The 16,425-nt window shown below is 46.7% G+C and overlaps 1 protein-coding gene across 1 annotated transcript in view; it reads right to left on the minus strand.

Annotated features, from left to right (window-relative positions):
* LOC142557082 (N-acyl-phosphatidylethanolamine-hydrolyzing phospholipase D-like) overlaps positions 1–7,944 on the minus strand; it is a 129,653-nt gene extending 121,709 nt beyond the window's left edge. The window contains exon 1 of the mRNA XM_075668669.1: positions 7,257–7,944. Coding sequence (XP_075524784.1) covers positions 7,257–7,292 — 36 coding nt within the window. The 5' untranslated portion in view covers positions 7,293–7,944. The remainder of the gene's footprint in view (positions 1–7,256) is intronic.
* Positions 7,945–16,425: the final 8,481 nt, after the last annotated feature.

Genomic DNA, 16,425 nt, shown 5'->3' on the forward strand with positions numbered 1-16,425 from the left:
TTGGCCGCATCAGTCACGCCGTCCCTTCACAACGGATGAAGACGGATGGACCAGCCAACAACCCAACCCACGCACGTGTAAGAACGCTGAGCAATCTGCCGCCACCCTCTTTTTAAAGCGAAGCTTTATATGGGAAGCTGTCAGCCAGGTCACGAAGGTAAGTTCGAATTTTCCGGTTCACCTTAAAAAAACTAATTTTCCGCTTACAAATTCGCCAAAGTAATGCTACAAGCTCAAGCTAGACCTAATAATTCCCAAAAAATCATGAGCATATATGCAGTAGTTCATTAACGAAATTTAAAATAAAGCTCGACTTCTTGATATTGTGAGGAGTGTGAAGTGATAAGCTAACTTGGGAGTTTGGAAATAGCCTATCTGCATCATCTATGTAATAAGGGTTATAATGTCAGGTGCGACACGTTTCCCTACGATAGTATGGGAGTCCTGGGTCCTCTGCGCGCGAAGGCCACATCACCGGCAGCAAGATTGAAGCTTCGCCCAGCAGCAGCCGCGCAGCTGTCACGGAGGCTCGCGCTCATTGGTGCAACGATTGGACACCAGGCGCTGCTCGCCACTCTCCACTAGGATGCGAAACTTGCGCCCATTTGATACAAAAGGGAAAGCATCATCATCATCATCATCATCATCATCATCATCATCATCATCATCATCTTCTTCTTCTTCTTCTTCTTCTTCTTCTTCTTCTTCTCTCGCGACGCCTGCAAACATGCCTCGATCAAAGAACGGGAGCGTTGCTTCTACTTCGTGTGCCAGAAAAGCCAGTAATAGGCAGCGCTACCCTAACCTAACTGAAGGATGAGAAGCGAGAACGTATTCGCTCGCAAACGCGCAAATAAGGAGCCGCCGTGTATAGCTTCGCACCGCGATAATCGCGCCACCGTCAACAGGCCGGAGCATCGCCGGACTGCCGCCGAGCGCCCTGAACGCTCGGCTAAGCCTAACAGCAAGCCTCGCAAAGACAAGAGTTCAGTAGCGCGTCAATCACCATCCGAACCGAAACAACCTCGTGCAAAAACTGTCGCAGTGCGCGATTCCAACAGTCGTCCTGAAGCACCGACGCATAGAAAATTTCGCTCTGCACGGCGAGACCTGCCCCGCATGCGTCTACGCAGCACCGCCGCCCGACTATGTTGCTGAGGGGGTTATCGACAATGTTACCGCCACCAATATTTCAGATTACAAGAGCTCATGCAGGCGTTCTAGAACTAAGACGTCAAAATCCTGTTCGTTCGAGTGAAGGAGGGTGGGGCTGGCAGTCGGAAAGCCCTGATCACTTTTTCCAAGCTCCCACGCGCCCCGCCTGATCATGCTACATGGAATGCAATGCAGACGCCCATGCAACTCTCACCATTCACCACAAAGCCCGATTCTCGCGGCACGTGCCCCCCCCATCGAGCACCGGGCTGACGCTTGTCCACAAACCGGCAGTGTCAAAAGCAAGAGATTTGATGCACCACTGCCAGCCCCGAAGCAAGATAAAACCCTGAATAGGCTAAAAAACAAACAAAACATTTTATCTAGCGAAGCCGCTTAAAAGTTACTTGTCTTAATTGGGCACGTATATTGCGTATTGTATTAGGATACACGTTTTGGGGCATGACTGAACGTTTTACTAACTTTGAGGAAGAACTGCCAGAGCTAGCCATCGTCACTGTTTACGATGATAATTTGCGTTAGACAGCCATTTCGATGGCCTTTATATGTTGCAGGTTTTGTTTCTCACAACAGCATTGCATATACATGGATGTACCATTCCAGTCTACTTGGAAATTTCGCTACACGGAGAATATCCATAAGGACTAATACCTTTCTCGACGTACCAGTAGATTTGCAGCAAAACAGCGTAGAGGCCAACAAGCACCCTCCCACCCCCCGTCACTTCAGAAATATAAAGCGTGACAAGCGATTGTAGAATTCCCTCAAGCCAAAATCTCTTCATAATTAATGGAACTCTCCAGTCTGATTGTGATTCTTTTGTGCACTGAACCTCAATCTGAGCATCCATGTCCTCTGAGGCTATGGGTGAGAACGAATAAATAAATGAACTCCTAAGACTGAGTTTGTGTAGGCAGTGAAGTGTTTTGTGTTTGTTTTTTCATACCTTACGACCCTCATATATGCAATTTTCCATTGTTCTATATAAACGTTTTATTTCGCGTTATGTGCTACAAGTCTGTTTCTTTATTCTACATGTGTCCACATAGCTGTGGGAGTGTTAGTACCATGATTTATGATTTATGACGGAGTTATTTCTCTTCATGTGAGGCATTGCATTTTCTTTAGGATGTATAGAGGGGCAGTATTGTGGTGTTTCTTCATTGTGCTTATCGGCTTGCGTGCCGGACTGTGATAGGAGCAGAGGCATTTTGTCAGGCTACGTATAGACTTTAGCCTCTGCTCCAGCTTTTGGATGCACGTAGGAAAAAATAAACTTCAACTCAACTGCGTCACTTAATACAGGAAGCGATCTCTCTTCGAAATCATTCTAAAAAAAAAAGATTATTGCGCAATAAATTTCATTACGCGATCATGTCGCGCATGTTTGCGCTCAACGCGAACGCTCAATGCAGCATTGCTGCCTTTACTTCAGGTGACCTTCGAAGCTCGTAACAGCCTAGCGCACCCTTCCTTAGGACGCGTGATGCATATATACGAAAAGTATGCTGTATGCTCATAGGCGATAGGCACGTACGACCAGGAATATAACCACTGGCGGTGATGTGCTATACGGATGACGTTCGTGAATTGCAGAACACGAACGTACCCTGTGTCGGAGGGCATGATACTACGTACTAACACATATACGCGTGTACTACACGTACTAACACATTCAAGTACAGTTTTTTTCCACGTGCAATAGGGCTTTGGAATTCTCTACCCGGTAACATTCGTTCACTATCACTAAAATATTACATAGTTGCCACTGGTAAGAGCTTCGCTAACATGTAACTAGCTTCTTCTTAATCAATAATCTTTCTGTGTTTATGTGTGTTTTCAATGTGTAATGTATAGTAATGTATAATGTTCCCACTCCTGCTATATCCCTGTATTGGGCTACAGTATATGTGAATAAATAACTAAAATACATCATGTAATAAAAAAAAAACAAATTCATAGTGCAAGCACAACCCTTCGTCTAGTAACGTTGTATCGTATCATTTAGAGCGTGCGCTTTGTGTGTCTTCCTTTGAAAACCACGGTCTCAAACGACGCCGCGATAGCGTGAAGCGTAGATTGTGGCCACCACCACGCATGCCAGAAATGCTAGCGCACACATTTTGCGTCTGCCCAACGAGTTCGCGCGAACGGCGGATTTTGCCGACTCCTCTTTGGAAAGCATCAACACCATGCAGGTTATAATCTTGGAGGACCTTAATTTGGGCACTTGGCCCCGCCTGTGATTCGGTGCAATAACCGTATGGGCCTCGCCGCAATTTTTTTAACGACGCCGCACTGGACTCAAGAATTTAAGGACGCTACCATGTGGACCACCGGCATACTCCAGATACCTAATCTTGGTCACCATCCTCTTCCATTTTCTTCTGCCATTTCTTTTATTGAAATGAATATTAGGAGAGGTTGGCGCCTTTAAGGCGGCACCGGTCATTCCTTGTCACTTAGCAAAGAAGACAAATATGCGCAAAAAGGGAGAAAATAATGTCACAAAATATGGCACTCAGTAGTACACCAGACGAATAAGAACTATACAGTCTAACAGTGCATGAATCGCAAAGTTTTGTGCCTGAGTTCAGTACACATTCGCATGTATAAACATACCAGATGAATAAAAACTATACAGTCTAACAGTACATAATCGCAAAGTTTTGCGCGTGAGTTCAGTACACATTCGCACATATAAAGACATATATTTTGAATAGCGAAAACACACAACACATGTAATTACACTGCCAGGATAGAGCACAACTACACGTTGCGTAAAAATTACAATCACCACATAAATCAATTTTTAACCCAGAACAATTTATATCACTCATTTAGCATATTGGGATCAACTGAAACTTAATATTGCCCCAAAATGAGGTGTCCTCGAAAAATTTTTTCAAAGCAAGAAATGCTCTTTTCTGAAGGCCCGCATTTGGCCGTGGACCAAGTATTTTTTTTAGAGTGAATGATCTTCTGTCTAAAAGCAACAAATTGGCTTGCAATGCCCTTCGTTGTGGATTCTTCTTGCATTCTTATTTCTCTTGCCGCACCCTATCTTGTTCCAATCTCTCTGCCTTTCTCTAAACAAATATATCTCTACCTTTCAGAGTGTAAACTCATAAAGTATTCGAACCAACGACCTCGCTGCAACCCATTTTCTGAAGAAATTTGTGCATTTTGTGGCAACCCTCAGCAATACACAACAGCAACAGGCTGAGTGCATGAGCGAGATTCTACAACAACGAAGTTGTTCTTTTAATCGCCACAAACTTTAAGTAATTGCTGACTTTTGAATACGGTATTCCAGTCAGCACTCTTCCTGATCGGATGAAAAGCACAGTTTCGGGTAAAATTAGGCTCTATTAATTATTTCATCGCCCACCGTCTCCGGAACAATCATAACGGATTTTGGCTGATGTCTGTGGGAAATTTCAAAGACGATGTCCATGTCTAAGTTCATATTCATGCACGGTGTTGCTGTTTACCACTAACCAAGGCTTACTATCTTATGCCACCGATTTCCACGACACATGTGACGTCGCAGGTAGAAGGTGCGGAAATAAGAAATTGTCGTTACTACTCGTTGTCCGATCCTGTAGCGTCTTCTAGAGTGCGAAACGTCCAGCATTGGCAAAAGTGCAATTTCTAAGCCGTAATCTGTCAGTGCAGGACGACTTAACTTTCTTCTTTACCAGTTCAAAAATAATCAGCTTTATTATTTTGTTGCACACAGCGAGGGGGGCTACATTCCATAAAAGCAGGAGGGTATACAAAAGATACAAAGCGTAGTAGCAGATGTAAGTAGCACAAGCAATATAGAATATGTCCTGCACAAAAACTGTAGAATGGAATAAAGAAATAACATGGAAGAAAAAGACTGTAACAGCAAGAAGCGCGAACGAACAACGTAAGGAATGCTGCAACAAAAAATTAGTGGTCTTAGCAAACTCTTATCACGCAAAAAAAAAAAAAAAACGGGGAGTGGGGGAAGAACGCATCCGAGCACACGAATCGCAAGTTCCCGCACGCTTGCATAAAAACACATAATAGGAAATATGAAAATATTGTCACGTGGTCGAATACGGTTGATTCCACTGACAAGCTGTTTTCGAAAACAAAACTGCTACTGAAGGCGGCAGTCCTACATTTACATTCCCTTATTTTATAACAATGTTCAACGCGTAAGCACAAAAGATTCACGCGAGATACCGATGTTTGAGTAGTATGTCACATGAAATAACTTGAAACGAAGCGCCAGCTGTTCTGTGGTTCTCTAGCGACTGCCCATCCAACACTGCCCCGGAGTTACTGGCACTGAAACTGGTGTCCTTGTGAGACACACCTAAAGCGTAACGCCCTACCATGGATTGCATTTTCTCTAACTCATATTTGTGTACGGTGGTTGGAGGTTCCCACACGGTACACGCGTAATCCAGGATCGATGTCACGTTCGAGGTATCCAAAAGTTGCATTGAACTCTGAGAAAGTGAGCGCGCGTTTCGACCTAGAAAACATGGGAGTTTACACGCTTTAGCACCACAAGATTTGTCGCGTGGCGAAAGCTCACGCGTGGTCTTCTGGGAGGTGGTGGGATTCACTTTTTCACACGCTTTAGCAACAGTATAGCCGGCGTGCCGATGTAAAGATAAAGAGGCAGTATAATACACACCCAGATGCTTGTATTCCGAAACTACTTCTGGAAGTAGAAGAACCCGATGCTTATTTTTTTCTTGAAAACCTGACACATACTGTTTTCTTGAAATGTAATGTCATTCTTAATTTTTTACACCACGTTTGTATGATGTTCAGATCATTTTGAATTTCACGACATTCATTATTAGCACACATTTTATTAGAAAGTATACAATCGTCGACAAGGATAATCTTTTTCGAAACTATATTCACGTTGATATCGCCGATATGAAGTAAAAACAAAACAGAGGCCCCAAAGCGGATCCCTACGGCACTCCTGATGTTACGACCGAGATACTCGATTGAGCTGCATCTACAAGAGCGCACTGTCCTCATGTGCGCAAGTATTCGGCGATCCATGAACATATCTGAGGCGAGCTGTTATAACTTAACAATTTCTGCACTAATAATTTGTGTCAACACATCGAACGGTTCGCTGAAGTCAACAGAACGTCGTTCGTCCATAGCAAGAACCAAATCACGCGTCAACTTACGAGCGGATAGTCCCTTGCGAAATCCACACTGAAAAGGGTTCAGTAACGAATGGGTCTCTACGTGTTGGATTACGGATGAATATAAGATACGCTCTAAACACTTTACAGCATACACTAGTTAAGAAAACATGATGATAATTAGTAACAAGCCTTCGAAAACCCGATTTATGAACGGGGACAACACATCTCATCTTGCAGTCCTCAGGTATAAAGCTTTCATTCAAATATTTTACGGAAATAAGTTTTAAGCAGATTGACACGGAATGAGAACAAGCTTTCAGGGCCACTTTTAGCATACCATCAGGTCCAGGCGCATTCGAAGGCTGTAAGTCGCTTAAAAGCACTTCTATACCGCCTGCTGCAATTGCAATATTATCCATAGTTTTGAGGCGACTTCTTTCTAGCCCTTTAACTCCAGCAGGACTAATTGGCGGCAAAAATTCAGAAAAATAAGAATTGATCTCCTATAAAGTTCAAGGTGGTTATGAATAAAGGGTCCGTTCATGTATATTCACACACACTTTTTCTGGCCTTAAATTTTGTGGCCTTATAATTAAAGCGTGGTTAAACACCACACACTCGCACGCACGCGCACACACACACACTTCACTCAAATTCACTATCGCACTCATGGTCCTACATACGAACACTCGTTTTCAGTTTAGGCGAGGGACGCTGATGCATACATATATTTACGCTCCTTAATCGTCTTGACCTTTTTCGCTGGTTTTCGTCCTATAGTTGGTCACATACTTCATTGCGTTTAAACCGGGGTGTAAGATATTCGTCCATGCATAATTTACCTGTTTTCAAAACGCGTGTCCTCTCAGAAAAAAAAAAAGAAAAGCCACCACTGTGTAGAGATTGTGAGGCCGAAACACTCACCGAATACTTTTGTCGCCGCTTGATTCGTCGACCCATTACTCGATGCTCAACGAGGAGTCTGCGCTTGAAAGTGTGGCGATTAGTCAAGCACGATCGAAGTACACGCCACAGAGCGACTCCTTTTTCCCGCTACTCCCACGCTGTTGTCGGTCTATTGTTCGCTGTAAAACTCCGCAAGCAGTTCCTCTTCACTCGTTCGATGTCTGCTCTTCTCTTGTCACCTTCTGCAGGGCTACAATCGTTGTAGGTCACAAGAAATTTGGGCACTGTTTTTGTCCTAGCTGGTTGCGAAGACCCACCAGACTGGTCTTCCCGCAATCGGGTACCGGTGTATCGGTGACCAGTCGTCACGAAAACGCGCACAAAACCGTTACCGGCACAGTGGGTCGTCTCTGTTTCCTCAGGAGGTCCACAACCAGTGGCTATTAGGACGTCGTCCAACGGCGACTTATCGGCACAGCAGAAGCGGGGAGGGCTTGTTCAGGGCTTAATTCCGTCTCGTACACTGACGTGGCGAGCACTTAGCCTTGTCCTCCACAAACACAGCACACGGTAAACGTTTGGCGGCGTGGATGACTTCCGTCGCTGCTTCTTCCTCAAGCTTTGTTTCAATCAGCGAGGCGCAGACAGCCAGACGAGCACAGGGCGACGATCTCACTCCGCCGGCCACTAGCTTCGAAAAACGTGCCTGGCGAGCATTCGATCCTAGCTCTATCGATTAAGTAATGCGAAGCGGAATCGGGGAGAGGTTGTCGCTTGGCTCCTTCTTCCGCGTTCGCATAATCGACGCTCATGTGTGGCCGGCGAGATACGAGAGTTAAGAGAGAAACTCGGTGAAGGTCAGAGCGCGCGCCGGCTACACTGAGCTCGAATGTACTGTTTGGCCTAATGCAGAACGTTCCTCTCGCTCCGTTAGTGTTGCGTTTCTTTTTTCTATTTAACGAAGAGCGCGAAAATGGAGCCCAGTAGGGCAAGGTTAATTGGTGTTTGTGACTCGGCGAAAGAAAGCCGTTGAACGCGCGCTGTTTTGTTTAGCTTAAGAAAATACGTTGAACACATGTTATCGCCGCTTGCTTCAGGGCTTGTTGGTTTGCAGTTGCGGTGTTGTAATATGGCACTAAGAAATATAAAATAAGAACAGGACAGGAAAGATCGAAACATGGTGCCTTTAAAAGTTCAACTTTCACTAAATTTTATTTAAAGCGCCTCGGCAGCAATGCGAATGCACCTATCAGGGATGCTTTACATGCTTCGTGGTCCAGATGCACTTAAACAGAGGAATCAGAAAAAAGGACAATTAGATCTAGTTAGTTAATTATATTCGCATCAATGACTATGGCGTTCTGCAGCTAAGCACAAGGTCATATGAGTGAGGTTCTCGGCCACGGCTGGAATCGTATTATTTTAACGATACGTTTATGCTGTTAATAGTATATTAGTATTACTATTGCTATTATTATTATTATTTGCTTCGAAAACATAAATTTGTGACAGATGAACTCTCTAGACACTATCGCCCGTGCACTGACGCAACCTTTGGATTGTGTGGATAAAATCCACGGCATGGATTTGGATGAAGCTCCTCGGGCAGTCCATAATCAGCGTTTATACATAGGTAGCCACGTATTCGTGAAAGGTGGCCTCGTAATCCTCGGCGTCTTTATTTGATTTATCCGGTGTGTGAGATGCCGTCACGTGACGCTATGGCTGCCATTGCCACCGCCGGAGACACCAGTGCTTCTTCCCGGAAACACCGTTGCACCGTTTGTTTCAGAGAGAACACGTGATACTAAAGTCCAACGACGCGCAACGCGTAGCGAAACTAAGCGCGGATCTTGAATAATTATGTTAGCGAAGAGTTTTCTGGGAGGCTATGAAGGAAAAGCTATACGGAGGCAGATAACGCGCAAGTTGGAGCACTTCTGGAAAAAAAAATGACCCAACAGCTGCGTTAGTTTTGAGCTTGGCAAAAGAAGACGAACTTCTTATCTATAACAGCAAAAATGAGGCAAAATATACCTATGAGGAGGAGATTTAGCTTATTTTTTTCCTGCTTTTGTGTTCTGCGTTTGAGCAAATGCGAAACCGTCGCAAGCGATAACTACGCCGATTCAACGACTGAAAGAAATCGGATGCGCTGTCAAACGCTGCCGGAACGCTTGGCGTTTTAAACACACGTGCGGAAGCTCCACCTTCTTACATTTCCTTTCATTCCCGCAGAAAGCTGTCTGCGAACATAACAGTGACCAGAAACGATTAAATCAACTCGCCGAAGCGCGAGCAAGAATCAGAAAAAAGAAAAAAGACAAGAAAACCGAGAGGGAGCCGCGAAGTGATACCGTACAAGAGACAAAAGCACTTCAACAGAAAGCATCAAAACTGAACGATTTCAACGTATGCTCACGCTGCCAATTTTTGAAGCTGTGCCTTATAAGGAAGACAACGAAGACCCGCAGTGTATACAATTCCCGCTTTTTATGTTTGAAGAAATCACGGTCCAAGACGTTGGCTTCCTGTACTGCATAAATATGCTTGAACTGCAACGTACAAGTGTCTTAAGTTTGCGCACGAGCGAACTTTTTCGACTTATACCCGTCGAGCTCGGCTGCAGGGGGGATCCAGCGGGGGCTGTTGCTGAGCTCCATGTTTCACGTGCAGCGAGACCCACAAAGAAGGCGATGGCCAACGTATGTGCTCACGAGCTCAACCTGTCTAAATACTGTCGGTTGAGGTGATCACAGCACACCTCATAGGCTTGGTGCACTGTATTTTTCGAAATTCGCGTCCGAAGACGTGGGGTGTTAAGCAGCACCACCTTTATTTGCGATCGGCCTCTCTTTCAAATGTAAAAGTGACATCGTCGGCGCATACTATGCTGCCTTTGCGTTTCCGTGGCCCAATGAGGTATTTTGGTTGTATCATTTATGATTGACAAGTGCATTCGCTTTCGCCATGCTGTTTGTTGCTGTTGACCGTGCAGTGCTTGTTCTTACGAAACGTTTCTCTCTACTTAAACATAAACTAAACAGAAGCGGGCCTCTACATGCCTCTGATGAAAACGTGCGTAGTTTTACTTTTGCTTGTGCATACTTATAGACATGCAGGTTAATTGTGAACGAGTGATTTATTCTGACGACATTGGAAAGTTTGACAACTCTTGTGTCGCCGGCCTATCCGCAAATAGACTGTCTAATGATCAAATGATGATATTAATAGGTAATATAAATGAGGAAGAGGAAGAAGTGCCCAGAGCTGACCGGTGCTTTGGGCCTCTCGCTGTTATGCAATTTTTTACGTTTTTGCCATTTTCGTGAGAGTCACTTCATGAAAGATGAGCAAGAAGATGTTCCCACGGCCAACTGAACAAGGTCAGTCGTCTGCTTCATTGCTCACTTTTGGATGACGTGCCTTCGGAAGCTCGGACCAGCTCGATTCCTGGGAGAGTTCAACGCCAGAAGCCACGGACTCTGACAGCGAGTACACCGTAGTCATGGGCCGCCGTATGAAGAAGATGCGCCGTATGTCGACTGAGGCGACTTCATCGCATCAGAGTGAGCAAGAATCATTCATGGTTTCTTAGTGCCGCTCTCGACGTCACACAGCATGAACTCCCTCAGCAGGCAGTTTCTAACCGAATATCTTGAAAGTGTGGCCCCTGGGCAAATGAACGAAATCAGGATCAACGCTTGCAAGAACATCTTGACAATAGATGTGAAAACTTCCGCAATACTTGAGAAGTTAATGACCATTCCACAGTTAAGCGCAATCCCCGTCCGCTCCTTTATTACTTACGGGAAGGAGACAATGAATGGTGGGATTTCCGACGTGGAGCTTGACATCAAGCATGCCGACCTCAAGAATCTTTTGAAGTCATCGGTGCGCATTCTTGAGATTCACCGCTTGAGGAACTCCCGATATATCAAGTTAATATTTGCTTCTTCGACATTACCAGCGTCTGTCGAAGTGGGCTACGTGATACACCGTGCACAACCATTCGTTCCGAGGCACGTTCAGTGCCGGAAATGTCTAAAGATAGGACACGTGAGCGCTGTTTGTAGACGTAAAGCCACTTGCTTTACGCCACAAAGCCATTTAAGAAGAACTACATAGCGGGGCACAGGCGCCACGACTACATCTGCCTGTGCGTGCATCGCGGACGGTAACGGCGCCTACTGCTATTCAAGATCGATGACAGCACGCGGCGAACATTCACCTCCACCGGCTGATACATACACGGAATGACCTTTGCTGCCCTCTAAGCCCACGGCCATGCCAGCGGGCCCTAGTGGTCCTCTGCGCCATGAAGCCAAGAATGATAGGGCCAATGAAACCGCTGGCACTAGGGGCAAGCAAGGAGATGGACACAATGAGAAGGAGAGCGTACAGGAAATGCTGAAGCACCTGGTGGAATCAATGCGCGTGATTCTCGTAGTCTCCAGAATCGGGCCGCTAAAAGTGCCCTGCCGGTGCTCGCCGTGCTGGAGCCGCTTATCGCAGCTCTTTACATGCTACAAAGCATTTGTTTGGCGCTTGTGCTGCTCACGCAGGGGAGGCCCGCACATCAGCTTTGTCCTAGCGCCTTCACTTGAATTGGTGACTACTGACTAGATACGGAACCAGATAGTGGCTTCATGAATGAGCTTTCTGACTCTTTATCATCAGATTGTTGAACTTGCTTTCACCGTTGCGCATCCCTCTTTCTATGTCGCCATCGTCTCTCATCACGCCTTTTATGTCCCTGTTCCCCCTCTCCATTTGCAGAGTAGCAGGCAAGAGCGCGTTAGCTCAAGCCGATTTCTCTGCCTTCATTCAAATAAATTATCTCTATCTAAGAGGCAATATGAAGAGCAAACAAGCAATATTGTTAATACGCTTTGATCACGCAGGAAAAAGCGCCGCAAGTATTCAATTTGAGTCTGTGAGAATAAGCGTGACTCCGTCAGTCAATGGCGAAATACTATCTATGCACCATCTATGCTTGCGGTTGTATCTAGGCTTGTGGTTGTTTCCGACTTGAAATCTATGGACTGTTTGTACGTACACGTCTGTCAACCAGACACAATCTGTAGAAATTCAACTAAAAAACATGTTTAGACGTTATTTACACTGGCAAATTAAATTATGTTTCGCCAGCCTCTAACGGTCGTCTTTACTCGCCGGTATTTTACGATCGGGTTCTTCTGCATACGAGTGACTTTGCGTTTCGTAAGTTTTCGCTGTGACGCTGGGTAAACCTATTTGATGTCGTTTGCCAGTTTACGCCTAGGCCAGATCGATGACGTTGGCACGAAGCCGATAAGTTCTACCTCGTAGGTTTAAATTTGCCTGACTTACGAGGGAGCACAACTCTCCTATCGGGAGCCGCCGTGTCTGCATCACCACTGCTCGCTGTCGGCCAGTCGCGAAGGAATTTAGGATTCACTCTCTTTTGGGAGCTACCTTTTTTTTTATCTCGCAACGATTTTGTCACGTACTACGCAATACGTGCTCAAAGGACTCCCCGGTTTACACGAGCCGGCATTCCGCAGGGCTGTCTACAGCTACGCTGGCTTCTAAGCGACGCCCCGGGGAGACTGGCGACGTGGGAGCGATTGGGGCCACGTTCCGGCTAAGACAAGGATCACCGCGTAATCTCCGCGATCAACGCTCGCTCGCTCGCTCGCCCGTGTGTGCCGCCACCTGCACCCGCGACCAATGCCAAGAACACGCTCTCGTATCCGAGAGACGGCAGCGGTGCGCCTTGACCAAGACCGGTGCAGAGCCTTGCTGGCGCGTACATATACAACGATCGTCCAAGGCCTCCCCTCTCCGGCGTTCGTGTGTGCTCCGCTCCGACAGTTTCACCGTTCGAGAGGGTGCGGTGGTATCGTCGCTCTAGATCAATTCGGTATCGGCGGTGGCTGCCAAGTTCAAGCTCGGCTGAGAGATGAGGCGTTGCTCGTCGCCTCACGTACATATGAGCGAATCGCGGGGTCCCGCCGACCTCGTTTTGTTTTCATTTCAATGTTATATATACCTCGCCTGGCGGCCCTACATAACGTGTCGGATCGCGTGCGGCCGACGCCTTACAATGTGGCAGAGCTCGAACTGGCATTTCCCCGCCGGCTCGAGTCCTGGCAATATACGTCGCAAATTTCGCTAATATGCTACGTGTGCCCATTCGGGTCTGGTGGTTAAGCTATACCTCTCGTCAGGTCAGATGCTAAGTAGCATTGCGCTTCAGGACGTATTATGCAAGGATTCGTCTTACACGTGTTAGCCGTTGGGATGTTGAAAGTCGTTGGAAGACACCGACTGGGAGCGCCGATTGCTTCCCCGCTTTCGCCTAATAGTTCGGGTGTCCGTTTCAAGAGAAGCGGTTTAACAAGTTTACACATCTTGGAAGCACGCCCGGTGTCTTCGGCATCTAACGCACATGTAGATATTGGTGACCGTGACCGATGTGCACAGGTCAGTGAGTCACAACGCGTCCTAGGGAAAACTGCACAGGCCAAAAAATTACACGGGCGTCCGCGTCCGGACGAAGAGGAAGACGTTTTATTAGAAGGAAAGGAGGTGAAATCGACCAGGAATGCGTGTCTCTGTGATGGCAAGTGATGCTTCATTAGTACAGCGAACTATATCACGTGCGCAAGAGTGCACCACTGAGATTGAAGCGCAAGAATTACAATGCCGAGATGTGCGTGAAACAGATTATGTAGCCACCAAGTTTGAGGAAAATTAAGGAAGACAGTTTACAACAGCAACGGATGTCATTTGAAAAAAAAAAAGGGGGATCAGGGAAGGGATTCCACCGAAGTTCTGTGCAAAGTATACTTTCTCCGAAGTCCATCACATATTATGGAGTTACGCCCACGTCATGCAATGGAGATGTCATGCCCCCACCTTCCTGTCCAAAGCCCGCCCTCTGTGCCTCTGCCCAGAACCCTTGGGTCACTCACTGAGGTCACCACACTCCAGGAGTCAGAACACCTGGCGGCGTATATGACACCCAGTCCGAACTAGGATGAGAAATTTGAGCGTGTGCGCAATGTTTTATTAAGTACAAAGGTTGCAGCGATTTGCACTTTTGTGTACGGTCCCGCTAAATTATCCTTTGACAATGGTGCTATACAGTAGTGCGCGCAAACTTTCGTTTATAAATTTGTCGATTATTTCAAAATAAAGATAAATCAAAAGGGGCAGATATTAGCTTGTACAGGCAAGACTTCAATCGCGCATCCAAGGTCTCTCCACGGCTCTTCTCGAATCGTTCCGCGTGAGACACCGCTTACGCCGATTGCGGTCGGGTCTCATTGGTAGTTACCAAGGGCAAGATCGACAAAAAGAGCGAATCCAACGGTGACCCACTTTTCTTTTCAGGCTAAAGGTATCGGTTCGTCATGGGTCGGCCGCGACTGTTCGTGACCTGTGCTGTGTGAATACGGCGTGCCTCGACTGGCCTGCGAGCCAGAGGTTTGCACTGCAGAGGGGCAGGATCGTGCTGGGCGTGATGACGTCCGCTCTGGCGGTGTTCGATGCACCACCAACACCTGGCGGGCATTAAGGCGTGCGCAAGCCAGTTAACGAGCACAAGGCCTCGTAACAGCTGCGTTTGATCAGACACTTAGCTGGTAACAAAATTATTTGTCTCGGGGGTGGGCACTAACCACATTGAAGGGTCGATGATCTGGGTGCAGTAAAGTTGTGGCACTGTTCGCATGTGCAACAGGGGCACTGGTCGCATTCCTGAATGCCACTTCCTTACACTGCATCAGGATGATGTGGCTACCACTGGCGACACGCCCTGTAGAGCGAGTCTCCCAAGTACGAACACTTGCTTCTTCTTCACCACCACTTTCGCGCTAACCTTATTGCTCTTCGTGTGCTTCCCTCCACTCAAGGTACGGTATAGAAGCGAACTGAGTGGCATTTGGTTACAAGGCCAGGACTTCGTGATGTTCATAGGAATGACAAACTTGCTAATGCAGTCAGCAAGCTTCACATTTTTATTGTTGTATGTGGTGTACCCATATCCTGCCGTTACCAAGGGCACAAGTATTGTGTAATTTTAAATGGCATCATTAAGTTTGTTCTGCCAGTAGTCACCAAGTGCAATGTCACCTTAGTCAAAAAATACTTGCGCTCCCAAAACCTCAAGCTGTTCTTGGAGCTTCCTTGCATGCTCATCAACTTCGCTAACGTCCGCAACTTATGGCAATATCCTTGTTCGAGACCTTTCGTATTGTGAGGTCAGTACTGTGCTTTTTACGCTTTCTGAAGACCCCGTTTCCTTGTAGATGGAATGGCGTGGTCGACCTGTTTTGCAGCAGCTGTATGGTTGCGATGCCTTGACAAACCACGCCCCATCCGTCGTGGTGTCGTAGTGGCTTTGGTGTTGTGCTGCTAAGTCCGAGGGCGTGGTATCCAGTGTCTTCCGCGGTGGTCAGATTTATATAGAGGCAGACTGCATAAACGCCCGTGGTGCTATACGTTATGTGTAAGGTAAAGAACCCCAGGTGGTCAAAATTAATCCGGAGTCCCACGCTGCGGTGTGCGTCATAACCATACCAGAATTTAATTTAAAATTTGAGCCAAGCCCCAAGCAACGAGTGCCTGCTTTTGTGTATTGAGCACAGGCCAGCTATTCCTATCACGGAAGGCGAACTCGCGATCTAAAAGCTTCATGTATCCCAGAGCGAAGATCTGTTTCATTCAGGTTCCGATCAGCATGTACAAAGCCAACAGCGGGCCCGCCAGCTTTTCAAATCTCAATTGGCCATCGATCAGTGTTCATCGTGATAAACAGAGCGTTAGTGAAAACATCAATGGCGTTTGCTTGTTCTCCTTGGTGCTCAAATGCTGGAATCCTTTCTTTAGCCAGGAAAAGAAGGTCGCGGTGGAAGCTCGGCAGCTGGTGTGCCATAAGTGGTGTCCTCGCATCATCGATCTTCACGTTCACGGCGGACAACCTAATCATACCCAGGACGCCGCTTTTCTGATTAGTTTGATTTATTTCAGCTTCCCCACTCACGTGGACTCCAACCAGGAGAGAGATCATGACCACGTGCAATAGCTCGCCTCGAGGTCCAAGGCGCTCGCGGCGGGCTCTTTACGAACACCAGCTTGGGCTAACCTTGCAACGAAAGTAATTTCAGGTTCCCGGACTTCCAAACGCCGGCTACAGGAG

The sequence above is a fragment of the Dermacentor variabilis genome, chromosome 9 (genome assembly GCF_050947875.1).
Source record: "Dermacentor variabilis isolate Ectoservices chromosome 9, ASM5094787v1, whole genome shotgun sequence".
Lineage (NCBI taxonomy): Eukaryota > Metazoa > Arthropoda > Arachnida > Ixodida > Ixodidae > Dermacentor > Dermacentor variabilis.